The sequence below is a fragment of the Chelonia mydas genome, chromosome 8 (assembly GCF_015237465.2).
Source record: "Chelonia mydas isolate rCheMyd1 chromosome 8, rCheMyd1.pri.v2, whole genome shotgun sequence".
Taxonomy (NCBI): domain Eukaryota; kingdom Metazoa; phylum Chordata; order Testudines; family Cheloniidae; genus Chelonia; species Chelonia mydas.
Window position 1 is genome coordinate 63,537,304 of NC_057854.1, and position 15,533 is coordinate 63,552,836.

Genomic DNA, 15,533 nt, shown 5'->3' on the forward strand with positions numbered 1-15,533 from the left:
TCTACTCTGAGAGGCGGGAAGGCGCAGGGCCTGTCATTTGAAAGGATGCACTTGAGATAGACCTAACAGGGTCAGAAGTGCAAACTAACCATGTGACAGTGACAGCTGGGCTAATGACTTCCAAGAAACACAACAGTTTGGATTAATTTTAGTTTTTGGAATACATTGAGTTTGGCCATGACCGGCATGTTCTTGCAAGATAGGAAATCATATATAGGCATCTATAAATACCATATATTTTTAACTTATATACAGATCTGAATTATCCTAGTTGAAAATCAACAAGTTAAACTGTCTGTTCTACTCAGCTATTAACCTACTTCAACACATTTCTCACACTTACCTACTTGCTTCTGCAGGCACCTGAAGCCTGCTGATATTTTTTGCTTCATTTTGATATTTAAATAAGTATCGTTTCCTGAAAGATGCAATTAGCTTTAAGGTTGTTAAGTTAGCTCTGACTTTAAAAAAAAGAGAGCGAGTGAGCAAATGTTTGTTGCAAAACATAAACATGCACTCTGTTGTCAATTCATGTATTTATTAACTTACAGTTTAACATGTACATTTATTTACTTATAGAAGACTAACTTTAAAAAATAAATCGTACCTAATTCTTGGAGACCTTTTTAGTCATTTTATGGTAGTTTATCTTATTAGTTATCACTTGAATTCAATTTGATGCTTAACAGCCTCCAGAATTATTATGGGGTTTTATATTAATCTAAATAAACTTATATTTATTTACATTTCTTTTATTACTTCAAAATTATAATAGTTTGAGACTTGATGGATTTTAAATGGGTTCGGAAATTCTTAAACTGGAAACGTTTACATTATGTACATAATTAATGTTAGCACATACTTTTCATAACATGCTAAAGTATTCTGTAGCGTATTAGTTTTTCCTTGTTAAGAAAGGATACTTCATTTGTCAGTGATTTAAGATGAGGACATGCTATAGAATGAAACATCTATTTATCTTTTCTTAGCAACTGAATCATCCAAATGTAATTAAATACTATGCCTCCTTCATTGAAGACAATGAGCTAAACATAGTGTTGGAATTAGCAGATGCTGGAGACCTCTCTAGAATGATAAAGGTATGAATTTTATTTTAATAGCCTCTAATAATCTATTTGGAGCAATGTACTATGTTTTTATTCGCTTTTCATTCTAATGGCTCAGCTTTTGTTTCATAAACTGGGTCTTTGGTTCTTAAATTACAAATATTGTGTTTGCTTTATTTGAAATGCAAGCCTTAATTGTTTAAGAGCAGGTGCTCAGAGACTCAAACAAGAAACTTGCAAAGTCGTTCTCCCCCACCGCCCCTCCACTTAATGAAGCAAATCTGTTTGGAAATGCTTTTATTATGCTGCAGTAGCTAACTGTGGTATATTTGAGATTAGGTCAGTTGCTTCAGCTCTTCTTCTGTACATTGTGTTAAACAAGTAATTAGGGCCCATAGAAGAGTCTGTGAGATTTTAGAAATCTGCTTATAGTTGCTGATTTTATGATTGGCTCTTGGGACTGGAACATTTATCAGTAAGGCTACATTTTAGTCATGGGTATTTTTAGTAAAAGTCATGGACAGATCACAGGGTAGTAAACAAAAATTCACGGGCCCATGACCTGTCCATGACTTTTACTAAAAATATCCCTGACTAAAACTGAGGCTGGGGAGGGGGGCGAGTCGTGGCCCCGGGGCAGCACCGCGGGTACTGGGGAGGGGGGTGCAGGTGCTGGGCGTGGGGAGCGGTGGCCTGGGGGGAGCATGGGTGCTGGGTGAGTGGTGGGTTTAGTGGGGCTGGGCCAGGCTCCTTACCTAGCTCCTGGGAAGTGGTGGCCCCAGCAACCTAGCTCCACATGCTGACTTTGTTCCACCCCAGCCCCAGTTCTGCAACTCCCATTGGCTGGGAACTGCAGCCAGTGGGAGCTTTGGGGGTGGTGCCTGGCTGCTAGCAGAGGCAGCATGTGGAGGTAGGGGAGGTGAGGGACAGGAGCCCCCTCTCCCCCCCCCCCCCCCCAGCAGGTAAGCAGCGGCCCCAACCCCAAGCCCTGAGCTCCCCCCACCCAAATACCTGCTGCTGGGGGGAGTGGGGGCCCCCAAGACTGCCCCAGCAGCCGCCATTGTGACTGATCCAGGGGCTGCCCGAGCTGCTCAGGCAGCTCCTGGGCGAGCCGTACGAGGCTGCTGCAGAAGTCATGGAGATCACGGAAAGTTGTGGAATCTGTGACCTCCATGACACACACAGAGCCTTATTTGTCAGTTCTGCAATTTTTATAATCAATGATTTTGTCTTCAGAAAAAGTGTCTATATATCTGTCTGCCTGTATCTGTCTCTGTCTGCATATTATGGCTTTCCAGTCTATAACTAGGTTTTTCCAGTGAAGCAGTAAAGCTAAAACTGCTTGTGTCATTTGAGAGGATGCTGTTCAAATAATCTGGGGACAGATTTTAGTTTAGCAGTTCCTTCAAATTGGCTAAGTGAGTAGCATGTATGACATTTCTTCAAATAGTGGTCCTGTGGATGCTCCATGTCAGAATGTGTATGCCACCATGCACTTTTTTTTATCAGCAGTGTCTGTGGGTACAAGCTTGCGCATTAGGCACTCTTGTGTTCTGATACAAGGGCATTTAGGGAGGGACCGGCCCACACTCCAGTACCTTCTGAACCTCCTGCAGCTTGAGATGGAGTTTTCCAGTGTCTGGTAGCTAGCCTCATGGCTTGCTACATTTCTTAGTCAAAATTTTCTTTATTTTCTTAGTATTTTTATTTATATTTTGTTTTTAGCACAGTCTGTGCTTTTAAAAGGGGAGAAGGAGCTCCCTTTCCCTTCTGTTTTTCTGCACTGTTTGGACCTTTGTTTTTCACAGTCCATGATTCACAGCCTCAATTGCAGGTCTTGGGTATATCGAAGACTCCAGGCTTCAAACCCTGCCAAACCTGCCATAGGTCTTTCTCATGCAGCAAAGAACTTTCAAACTGCCTTTGGTGCCTCAGGGGGTCTCACATTCCCTCCAAATGTAAGATTACTTAGATTTTAAGAGCATATCTGAGAAATTGAGGAGGACAGGCTCAAACTCTTATCAATGGAGCGCTAGCTGAGATCCACAGTATCGGAGTCGCCCCCCGCCCACCATACGTATGATCCACAGAGCGCTCCAGCAACCATCTCTACAGCGACAGTAAGAAAAGACCCTGGGGGCCCTTTGGAACCATCTAAACCTGCAGTCCCATCCCTTGCAATACCAAGACAGCAGCAGCTAAGAAATCCATGCTGTGTACCAAGACACTGTCTGGCAAGCTATCTAAAGCAGACCTGCATTGACACTGGGCTCTGTTCCTCTGAGACACAAGAACTCGAGAGTCAAACTGAAATAGTCATCAGTACTGCCTCCAGCAAACAGACATAAGATGCATTGATCCTACTTCAGTGTTCTCTCCAGTGTCACTGGGCATTCTGACTCCTGATGTTTCCTACCCAGATTCGCTGGTACTGTGCAGTCTTTTAACTCATGAAGATCTTTGGATCTTGGAGAAGCCTGAATCACTGTAGCAGAGAGGTACCAAGACACATTACTCACTGGTACTGTCTCACCTCCAGGTGCCTGCTTCCTGTTGAAAATGATAGCGAAGGGTGTCTCACCATCCATTACTGCCACAGCCTCCAGTCCCTCACAAACTCTGAGGGTACATAGACGCATTTCTAGATGCTACCGATTCACCATCCTTTTTGACCTCTTGTACTTCTGCAATTACAGGACCCGTTCCAGATCCCAGTGCTAACTTGACCACCAGTATTGACACCGTTTGCCACTCCAGTAGACACAGATGACACTGCATCTGGTTTGGAAGTGTCTCTACAGGGTTGCCCTTTTGACCTCCATTACTAGAGGTTACACCCTGGTGATGAAACTCCTAGTAGGAGATGTATTTGACATCCCTGGTAAGGACAAATGTGGAGTCTTGCCCCCTTCCCTTATGCGCCACAACAGTGGGCTTATTGGAAACCCAAGTCCCTTATGGTGTCCAGTTATACAGGGTCCCAGCTTGTGAGAACAACTGATGGCCTTGGGTCCTTCCACACAGCAGTATCTTACACAGCAGCAAGAGCCACCTGCAGAAGAAGAAACATCACTTTCCCATAGTCGCCTCCTCACCGGACAAGGCTGTCATGTCTCCCCCACCATCTTACGATGATTTCAAGGCCTTTCAGGATCTTATGAAACATACATAGTTGAAACCCTGCATATTCTGTTGGAAGAGATACAGGAGCCCCAGCGCTCCTTGGTGAACATTGTTCACATATTTTTTCAGGGCAAATCACCTTGCCTATCAGTGGTGATCTGATGGCCCCTGTATGTTCTGGCAAACCCCTGTTTCTATACCACCTACAAATGAATGGGTGGATTAAAAGTACTGCATCCCATCCAAAGAACTTTTCCCAAAGAGGGAACAATTTCAAGCTCTGCTAAGGCAGGCAAAGCCAGATAATCACAAAGGCATCTCTCCAGGCCTCACTAGATGCTGCTGACACAGCTGCTGTCTCCATGCCTATGACAGCCAGGCTTCTTGGCTACAATCCTCTGGTCTGCTTCCGGAGGTATAAAACACCATAGAAGACCTTCTTTTTGAGGGACCCAAGTTATTCAGGAGTGCCATGGACAAGTCCTTTTACTCTCTTAAGGACTACAAGGCAACGCTACCATCTCTTGCCATCTATACACCTATGGCAAAGAGAAAGTACAGTATATCACAGATGGCTCAGCAATCTTGCCTGGTACAATATCAGCCCACAGAAACAACTGAACCCCCAGGAAGAAACCTAGGTTCACAAGGAAAGGACCATCTTCTACTGAAACCTCCTAGTAAGTGACACCCTGGAAATGACCATTTTGACCCTCTGGACGAGAGTCATGATATCTCTCCTGCTCCTGATGCTATGATGCACGTATCCCCCCATAACCCCTATGGGGACATCTGTCCTATTTTCTATCTTCATGAGAGCTCATCACCTTGCACAAATGGATCCTGGAAGTGATATCTACAGGTTACTCGATCCAGTTCCATTCTCTTCCACCTCCCCGAACAACATAGAGACGTGGTTGACCTACTGAGCTTGACACAGTGTGGGTGTAGATGCTGCATGACCTGTGTCAATCATAACAGTCCTCTGGCACATGTCTCATAATGCCCCATTCTCTCTCTCAATTTTAAAATCCACTGCTGAGGGGTCAGAGAGACCGGAAGTCACTCCCTCCTTTAAAATCCTCTGCATGTTTTTAGCGTGCCTTTTTCTGATTGCCCACATTCGCGAGCACACCTATCAGCTCAGCTCATCCTTGTTGTGTTCAGCTCCCCAGGCGGCTATGCTGAATCCGCGTACTAGCTGTGCTCCTGCCTGGACTAGACAGGAAGTACTGGATCTCCTGGGCCTGTGTGGAGAAGAGGCTACAGACCAGCTGTAGAAATGTTGACCTCTATGAGCAGATTGCACTGGGCATGCAGGCAAAGGGATAGAAGAGGGATCTGCAGCAGTGCTGTATCAAAGGAAGGAAACTTCACCCAGAGATACCACAAGGCTAGGGAGTGCAACAGTAGATCTGGTGCTTCACCACAGATCTGCTGCTTTTACAAGGAATTGTGTGCTATATTTGTCGGAGAATCCACTAGTACTTGCAGACCACTGTGGATACCTTGGAGAAGCCGGAGACAGAGACCCTTGCTGTGAACAGCAAGAAGGAAGAGGAAGGAGTGTGAGAGAAATGCGGTAGAGAACTGTCACAGTGTAGCCAGTCCTACGAGCTGAGCGAAGAGGAACCTGGTGAAGGCTTGGATGTATCTGTGCATGCATTTTTCCTTACAATCTTTAAATTTAAAGATGGTGCCCATCTCACCCCAAGTTAACAAGACAAAGGTATTGACTTTTCATTGTTTCACTCGTACAAGAAGTGGTAGAGGTATAATGAACTGGTAGAATTGTCACCTGCTTTTCATTCCCCCATTAGGTGAGGCAGGGGAAGGGGGGACATGGGGAATACTATATGTGCATAGGGATGTCCCTTTTATTCTCCTGAGAGGTCTTGATTAAACTTTCCTGGAGATACTCTGCAGTCTTTCTCCCAAACAACACTACAGCACAGACCACTGCTGTGGCTAAATATTAAAATGCTCTTTCAAAGCTTCCCTCAACCATGTAGCTCCACACTGGGATCTTGTAATAGCCTTTGTGTTTGGCTGTTCAAAGTCAGCTGCACCTCTGCCTTCCGCCCTGGTGGCAGCTTCTCCTCTTTTGCCTCAAAGATATTATGCAGGGCATAATAGGTAGCTACAACCATTGGGATATTTTTCTCATGGAGATCCAATTTAATGAGTAAACACTGCAAGCATCCCTTCCGTTTCCCCAAAAGCATATTCAACAGTCATTCTGCACCTGCTGAGGCAGTAGTTGAATCTTTCCTTGGTGTTGTCGAAGTGGCCAGTGTATGACTACGTGAGCCAGGCAAGCAAAGGGTAGGCTGGGTCCTCGAAATCATTACTGGTGAAGTCTTCCTTGTGATGCACCATAGAAAAGTAATCTTTTCTGTGGATGTCCTCTATGGCAAGGTGCACTGGTGTCAAAATAGAGATATGCATGCCGTCTATCATCCCATAGCAGTTGGCACTGCTGCAAAACCATCCGCTGTGTCCTGCACGGGGCCTAAAGTCAAAGTCCTGTGTAGCAGCAGACGATTAATTGCCTTACACACTTGGATGGCAACTGCTCCGATTGTGGATTTTCCAACTTCAAAATTATTTCCTACTGACCGGTAGGAATCCAGTGTTGCAAGCTTCCAACATGCAGTCGCTAGTAGCTTCTCCATGTTCAGTTTGGTGCTCATTTTTTTGTTCGTGTTCTGGAGGGCTGGGTGAGCTTGACAAGCTGGTCCAGGAATGTGGCTTTTTCAGTCTAAAAATTCTGCAGCTTGTCATCCCAGACCTGCATTACAATATAATCCCACCAGTCAGTGCTCATTTCTAAGGTCCAGGAGCAACATTCCACCATCTGTAGTTGCACCATGAATGCCACCAACAACCTAGAATTGTTTTTTGCTGTGTTCCTTTGCAAATGGTCCTCAAAGAAATCCTCATGTCCCCCATTGGTGCGCTGCTTGCTGCAGATTTGCAAATATAAGGAGAATCATGTGTTCCATATTTGCAACATTCAGGAGAATAGTGAAGACCTCTGCAGGCTCCATGCTTCTGTCCAAGATGGCAGATACAGAAAAGTGGTGTGCAGGTTTGTGTCATTTAATTTTTTTTTTAAAAGCATGAAAATTATAGGATATGGATGATATTATGGGATGGGGAAAGTTGCATGCTGGAACTTGACTCCTAGCACCCAGACATCCCTGGGCAAATCATTTTGGTTCCACAACATACTGAAATTTCCCAAAAGACATTGCATCGGAGGGTGGTTCACTGGGATACCTACCCATGGTGTACCACACTTTGCATCAACATAAGCACTCCCACTGTGTACACACAGCGCTGACACAAGCAGTATGCACATGCCCAAGTGATACACAAATGTTGGTGGCTGCATGCCCATGTAATTTACATTGACTACAGTTTGTATTGTATACATGATCTAAAATGTGTAATTTTCAGAAGTGTCATGTACCAGCAAATACCAAGTACCAACACATTTTGTTGAAGTAAATGGGAGTGCGCACATCTGAAAATGAGGTCACTTTTATTTAAGTTTCGGCCATTTTTGATTATCATGATGTTGTATCAGCGGATAATCAGTGAAAGAAAGTGTCATTTTATTCCAACACTATTTTCAAGTCTTCTGCATACATTTCATCAAAATCATTTAGAAAAAGTTAGTGGTTAGGGAAAGAAACACCTATCTCAACCAATTCAGCAAAGCACCTAAGCAGGTGAATAGGCGCTTAAGAGTTTTGCTGAACTGGGGCTCAAAAAGAAGTGAGGCTATTGGATGACTTTGAATACCAAAATGAATGGAGGGTGAGAGCAAGGTATTGCCATTGCACTGCCTGTCTACTATTTGCCAACATAATAGATGTTCATTGTTTTCTCTGTAAAATTCTGTTTTCACGCATTTCATATTTCCAGTTCATCTGTAAATACATGCTTTAAATTAAAATTGTGCATATTTTGACCATTTTCTTGGTGGTTTGGCACAATGACTGTTGCAAGTTGTCTTCAAATATTTTATTTAATAAGATAAGAAGCAGAGAAGCTGGACACGAGTCAGAAAAGTATATTTTTATAACCGTTGGGTCTCCAACTGCTTATTTAAAATAATTGCTATCATTTGCCAAAGATGGTTAAACACTGCTTTAGATACTCAAAATGATTTGATTTAAACTAGTCAAATTGTATTAAACAAATGTAGTACTTGATGAATTTTATGGTTTATGGGTTGAAAAAATATGTAATGTACCTTTTTTGTGCAATATTTGACCAGTTATATACCTAGTTGTATAGTATTTGTTCAATACTTTATTTTATAAATTGTGTTTTATAGTTCTGCAGCTAGCCCTAGTCTAGATTTTTTCCCCCAAGAGTAATTCTGCAATTTACACAGATCACTCCATGGCAACGTGACATTTTTACCTTTCAATTTGTCAAATGTTGATTATTCTTACATTCCTATCCTGTTACCCCCACCTCTGGATCTTGGATTTAACGTGTCATTTTGGTTTGCTTTCTTATGTGTACTCCAATATGATTGCTGTCAACGCAGCACAACTCTGGGAACCAAATATGCTAGTTAATTAGCGCTCGCTCTGCTCCAGCAGAACACAAAGCAGAAAAGCATTGTTTTGTGTAGGTCCTACAAGAACAGAGAATTCTAATTTTTTCACATTAATGTATTTTTTAATTGACTTCTATGCTTTGAAGACTGTTCCTTACTAGACTGACATTTTTAAGATTGGACAGTCAAAATTGTAGTCTAAACAAGTTGACAGTGTCCTGTTAATATTTATATCCAAATCTGATATATTTTTTTCTGTCCCATGAATTATTAATTCTGTACGTTTACACTTCATACAACATAAAGGAACGTTTGTCTTTTCTTTTGAATGTTCCGATTTGACACACTTCTTAATATGAGTATTCTATGACAGATTGCCTTATGGCATGTCTGGTCTTATGACCCATTGAAGCTTTTTTTTAACCCAATATGTGTCTGTCTCCCTCAGTGCAATTGGCCTCATTACACCTTGTCCAAGTTGGTGGGCATTTCTTAGTATCTAGATCTTGGAGGCAGTTTGTGATGTCCTCTTAACACAGGAATCATGTTTAATGTAGCAAACCTAGATTGCTGTTTGATGTTAATGACAGCCTATCAGGCAATCATTAAATATTTATGAGGTGTCACGATTCACTCAGACTTCGTACTGCTTGTGGGAGAAATTACTTGATAGTCTGCTGTTCAGCTGGTATTAGTTTGTTTTCAGGGATGTGTTTTGGGGTGAGTTCTGTAGTATTTTGAAGGAAATACTTCTAAAATAGTCTGAAAAATAAGTGATATGTAACAGAAGGGAAAAACTGACAAAGCTTCTGTGTGAGTGTGTTTATCGTCTCACTTTTGGGGGTGGGGGTGGGGAGGAGGGAATGTAGTAATGAGTTCTGGGAAGGAGAAATCATACTGTGGCCTCCAATATGAATGGTATCATGCTATTGTCAGTTTTATTCAAAGGCAAAGAGGAGCCCTTAATAGGGCACCATAATAGGGGATGCCATTTTAGATTTGGTTTTGGTGAGTAGTGAGGACCTCATAAAAGAAATGGTTGTAGGGGATTGTCTTGGCTCAAGTGATCATGAGCTAATTCAGTTCAAACTGAACGGAAGGATTAACAAAAAATAAATCTGCAACTAGGGTTTTTGATTTTAAAAGGGCTGACTTTCAAAAATTAAGGAAATTAGTTAGGGAAGTGGATTGGACTGAAGAATTTATAGATCTAAAGGTAGAGGAGGCCTAGGATTATTTTAAATCAAAGCTGCAGAAGCTATCGGAAGCCTGCATCCCAAGAAAGGGGAAAAAATTCATAGGCAGGAGTTTTAGACCAAGCTGGATGAGCAAGCCTCACAGAGAGGTGATTAAGAAAAAGCAGAAAGCATACAGGGAGTGGAAGAAGGGAGGGATCAGCAAGGAAAGCTACCTTATTGAGGTCAGAACATGTAGGGATAAAGTGAGAGAGGCTAAAAGTCAAGTAGAGTTGGACCTTTCAAAGGGAGTTAAAACCAATAGTAAAAGGTTCTATAGTCATATAAATAAGAAGAAAACAAAGAAAGAAGAAGTGGGACCGCTAAACACTGAGGATGGAGTGGAGGTCAAGGATAATCTAGGCATGGCCCAATATCTAAACAAATACTTTGCCTCAGTCTTTAATAAGACTAAAGAGGATCTTAGGGATAATGGTAGCATGACAAATGGGAATGAGGATATGGAGGTAGACATTACCATATTTGAGGTAGAAGCAAAACTCAAACAGCTTAATGGGACTAAATCGGGGGGCCCAGATAATCTTCATCCAAGAATATTAAAGGAATTGGCACATGAAATTGCAAGCCCATTAGCAAGAATTTTTAATGAATCTGTAAACTCAGGGGTTGTACCGTATGATTGGAGAATTGCTAACATAGTTCCTATTTTTAAGAAAGGGAAAAAAAAGTGATCCGGGTAATTATAGGCCTGTTAGTTTGACATCTGTTGTATGCAAGGTCTTGGAAAAAATTTTGAAGGAGAAAGTAGTTAAGGACATTGAAGTCAATGGTAAATGGGACAAAATACAACATGGTTTTACAAAAGGTAGATTGTGCCAAACCAGCCTGATCTCCTTCTTTGAGAAAGTAACAGATTTTTTAGACAAAGGAAACGCAGTGGATCTAATTTACCTAGATTTTAGTAAGGCATTTGATACCGTGCCACATGGGGAATTATTAGTTAAATTGGATAAGATGGGGATCAATATGAAAATTGAAAGGTGGATAAGGAATTGGTGAAAGGGGAGACTACAGCGGGTCCTACTGAAAGGTGAACTGTCAGGCTGGAGGGAGGTTACCAGTCGAGTTCCTCAAGGATCGGTTTTGGGACCAGTCTTATTTAATCTTTTTATTACTGAGCTTGGCACAAAAAGTGGGAGTGTGCTAATAAAGTTTGCGGATGATACAAAGCTGGGAGGTATTGCCAATTTAGAGAAGGACCGGGATATCCTACAGGAGGATCTGGATGACCTTGTAAACTGGAGTAATAGTAATAGGATAAAATTTAATAGTGAGAAGTGTAAGGTCATGCATTTAGGGATTAATAACAAGAATTTTAGTTATAAGCTAGGGACGCATCAATTAGAAGTAACGGAGGAGGAAAAGGACCTTGGAGTGTTGGTTGATCATAGGATGACTATGAGCCACCAATGTGATATGGCTGTGAAAAAAGCTAATGCGGTCTTGGGATGCATCAGGAGAGGTATTTCCAGTAGGGATAAGGAGGTTTTAGTACCGTTATACAAGGCACTGGTGAGACCTCACCTGGAATACTGTGTGCAGTTCTGGTCTCCCATGTTTAAGAAGGATGAATTCAAACTGGAACAGGTACAGAGAAGGGCTACTAGGATGATCCGAGGAATGGAAAACTTGTCTTATGAAAGGAGACTCAAGGAGCTTGGCTTGTTTAGCCTAACTAAAAGAAGGTTGAGGGGAGATATGATTGCTCTCTATAAATATATCAGAGGAGTAAATACCAGAGAGGGAGAGGAATTATTTAAGCTCAGTACCAATGTGGACACAAGAACAAATGGATATAAACTGGCCATCAGGAAATTTAGACTAGAAATTAGACGAAGGTTTCTAACCATCAGAGGAGTGAGGTTTTGGAATAGTCTTCCAAGGGAAGCAGTGGGGGCAAAAGATCTATCTGGCTTTAAGATTAAACTCGATAAGTTTATGGAGGAGATGGTATGATGGGATAACATGGTTTTGGTAATTAAATATTCATGGTAAATAGGCCCAATGGCCTGTGATGGGATATTAGATGGGGTGAGATCCGAGTTACCTAGGAAAGAATTTTCTGTAGTATCTGGCTGATGAATCTTGCCCGTATGCTCAGGGTTTAGCTGATCGCCATATTTGGGGTCAGGAAGGAATTTTCCTTCAGGGCAGATTGGAAGAGGCCCTGGAGGTTTTTCGCCTTCCTCTGTAGCATGGGGCACGGGTCACTTGCTGGAGGATTCTCTGCTCCTTGAAGTCTTTAAACTATCATTTTGAGGACTTCAGTAGCACAGATATAAGTGTGAGGTTTTTTGCAGGAGTGGTGGGTGAAATTCTGTGGCCTGCGTTGTGCAGGAGGTCAGACTAGATGATCATAACGGTCCCTTCTGACCTAAATATCTATGAATCTATGTTGCTAAGTACCTTGCCACAATGAGGGGACAGAAGTATGTTTCTGAAAATTTAAATGACCACAGTTTGAACAACACACAGCCAACAATTAACCACTAAGAAAAACAGCACTATACAGTTTTTGCCAAAATTAACTTGTGTGTTAATTGACACCACTGCCACCTCACAGGATGCTGGCACAGAGTCTTAGCACCACAGCTCACAGCACAACCCAGTGCTGACTCTCTGTTCTTCTCTTCTTCCAGGAGTCATTGGGGTGAGCTTTTATTAACTTTCCTTTTGTAAAAGACTAAGTTCTTGTTGTCCAATTTCACTACCATTGAGGTCCTCAATTGAAAATATTTTCCCATGTGAGTGCTATTCACTTTAAGCCCTCAATGAATAGGCAACTGAGGAAAGTCACCTGATATGGTAGGATTCATCTGTATTGACCAGGGAAGCTCTCACTGCTGTGTTTCACTAGACAAGCTGTAGTGCAAACACTAGTGTTGGCAACTTTCATGATTTTATCACAAGTCTCGTGATATTTTGTAGTTTTCTTAAAGCTGCAGTGATTACATGAGAATTTCAGTTTACTCTTTTTTTAAATGAAAGTTTTTAACCTGCATGAATATAGGAAGAACCTTGAAAACAAAGAGACCCAAGTATACTTGTGATGATATGTTCACCCGACACCGCCCCAAAGGGGTTAAAATGGCTCAGAAGGGGCTACTCGACAGGATGGGCTGCCTCTGGGTCAGGTGTAGGCTGGATATACACCGCTAGATGAACCTGAAGCCCAGCTGATAGGAAGAGGTTGGGCTTGCAGAAGGAGGTTGCGTGGAAGAGAGGCAGCAGTCACTCTCAGGGTTGAGAGAAAGGAATAGGAAGAACCATACCGAAACAGCAGCACGGGTGAGACTGCATGGACCTTAGCTGCTGATTGTAGGGTTCCTAGGCTGGAAACCAGTGTAGAGGGCAAGCGTGGGTTCATCTACTAGCCATGGGGAGTGATGGACTCTGAAAAGAGCCTGAGGCACTTTGGTTAGAGAGGCTTTGATACCTCAGACAGGGAAACTAATGACCTGGCCAGAGGGACAAGCCACGAAGAGAAAGCACTGCAATGTGTGGAGTATGAGAGAGGCTGCTAAGTGAGAGATTGGGACAAGGGGCAGAGAAACTACAAGAGGAGGCGTGAAACCAGGGGTGAGCTAATCTCCAGATGAGCCAGCCACAAGGAGGTGCCAGAGCGGTGAATGGAGTAAACCCCATGACAGTGCTGTAAAGGCCCCAAACCCAGAAGATAAATAAAAAGCATCTCAAATTGTGTGTAAAATTAAAAAGTCATAATTTTTAAGCCAATCCGTACTTTTCGGTGGCATGACATGATTTTTAATCACTTGGTGTTAGCAGTATTGAAATGCACAAATGCTCAAATGTTGTACAGATGTGCATGAATGAGTTACAATTAATGTAGGAACAGATAAATATAAATCATCATGCATCAAGATAAGAATATACCACACAATTGCAAATCCACTGTTGAATTGGGGTGAGGGAAGAAAGGAAAAAAAAGAATCTTGCTATTCTGTATTCCTGAATTAGACTTCTGGATACCATTGTATCAAACATTTTTACAAGTAAATAATAAATTGCTTCAGAGCATTCTGACAAATATAATTAATTGTCTAGATATTCAATATTTCCCAATTAGTGATAATTGAACACCTAAGGCTGCAGTATGATAAAGTGCTCCCCAAACATAGGGTAAAAAAATCCAAAGTGGTGCTCGATAGAATTTGAAATCCAATCTGATTTTATCTATAATAAGTATCAGTTTAATTGAATTGGCGTTCATTTGCTTTTTTAATTGTTAGATATGAGTTCTTGGTGTATCTCAAATTAAATTGGTAACAAAGCTATATTATGCTTTCCCGCTTCCTTTGCTCAGTCTCCATTTTAATGTTTGTGGAACTTGTTTCCTTTTACCAGAGAGACCTATCTGAGAGAGAATCTGTGAGTATCTCATAATCTGGTACACAATTTCATAGTTTATTTTTTAAACATATTTTTTGCTCAGTTTGAATGTAAAATGCTGGATGTAGTTGTTTGTTGGGCTCTCTAATTCTCTGTCTTTCGCCTTAAAGGTGTAAGACAGGTTTTAGACTTGATGACCTTCAAAGCAAAACTGCAGAGTACCTTTCCCTTTTCTTAATAGCCATACTTTCCCCTTCTTCCTTTTTCTGCTAACCATGATGTTATGTGACAGTCCAGTTGCTTACTGCTTACCTTTTAAATCTGTAACTGGAGATATTTGATATAGAAAAATAGCACATCTTCTAACTGCATTGAAGCAAGAAAGTCACTATTTAAATAGGACAGCAAAAGAATTGTTGAAAACAAGTAAGGCTTTTAATATTGTGTTGAAAGGATATGATTTCAAGTGTCTAAAATAAGACAGGTTTCAGAGTAGCAGCCGAGTTATTCTGTATTCGCAAAAAGAAAAGGAGTACTTGTAGCACCTTAGAGACTAACCAATTTATTTGAGCATAAGCTTTCGTGAGCTACAGCTCACTTCATCGGATGCATTCAGTGGAAAATACAGTGGGGAGATTTATGTACATAGAGAACATGAAACAATGGGTGTTACCATACACACTGTAACCAGAGTGATCACTTAAGGTGAGCTATTACCAGCAGGAGGGGGAGGGGCACGCGGGGGGACTTTTTGTTCCAAAGTGGGGCAGTTTCAGCAGTTGACAAGAACATCTGAGGAACAGTGGGGGGTAGAGGGGGAGAATAAACATGGGGAAATAGTTTTACATTGTGTAATGACCCATTCACTCCCAGTCTCTATTCAAGCCTAAGTTAATTGTATCCAGTTTGCAAATTAATTCCAATTCAGCACTCTCTCGTTGGAGTCTGTTTTTGAAGTTTTTGTTGTTGAAGAATTGCCACTTTTAAGTCTGTAATCGAGTGACCAAAGAGATTGAAGTGTTTTCCAACTGGTTTTTGAATGTTATAATTCTTGATGTCTGATTTGTGTCCATTTATTCTTTTACGTAGAGACTGTCCAGTTTGACCAGTGTACATGGCAGAGGGGCATTGCTGGCATATGATGGCATATATCACATT

The 15,533-nt window shown here is 41.7% G+C and overlaps 1 protein-coding gene across 8 annotated transcripts in view; it reads left to right on the plus strand.

The window, feature by feature from the left end:
* The window catches only part of NEK7 (NIMA related kinase 7), a 127,151-nt gene that overhangs the window by 65,429 nt on the left and 46,189 nt on the right, over positions 1-15,533 (plus strand). For 6 of the 8 annotated variants that reach the window (XM_037908000.2, XM_037908002.2, XM_043552683.1 and 3 more), the window contains one exon: positions 990-1,100. The exons of the other annotated variants lie outside the window; for them this stretch is intronic. In XM_037908000.2, coding sequence (XP_037763928.1) covers positions 990-1,100 — 111 coding nt within the window. The remainder of the gene's footprint in view (positions 1-989; positions 1,101-15,533) is intronic. 8 annotated transcript variants of the gene reach the window in all.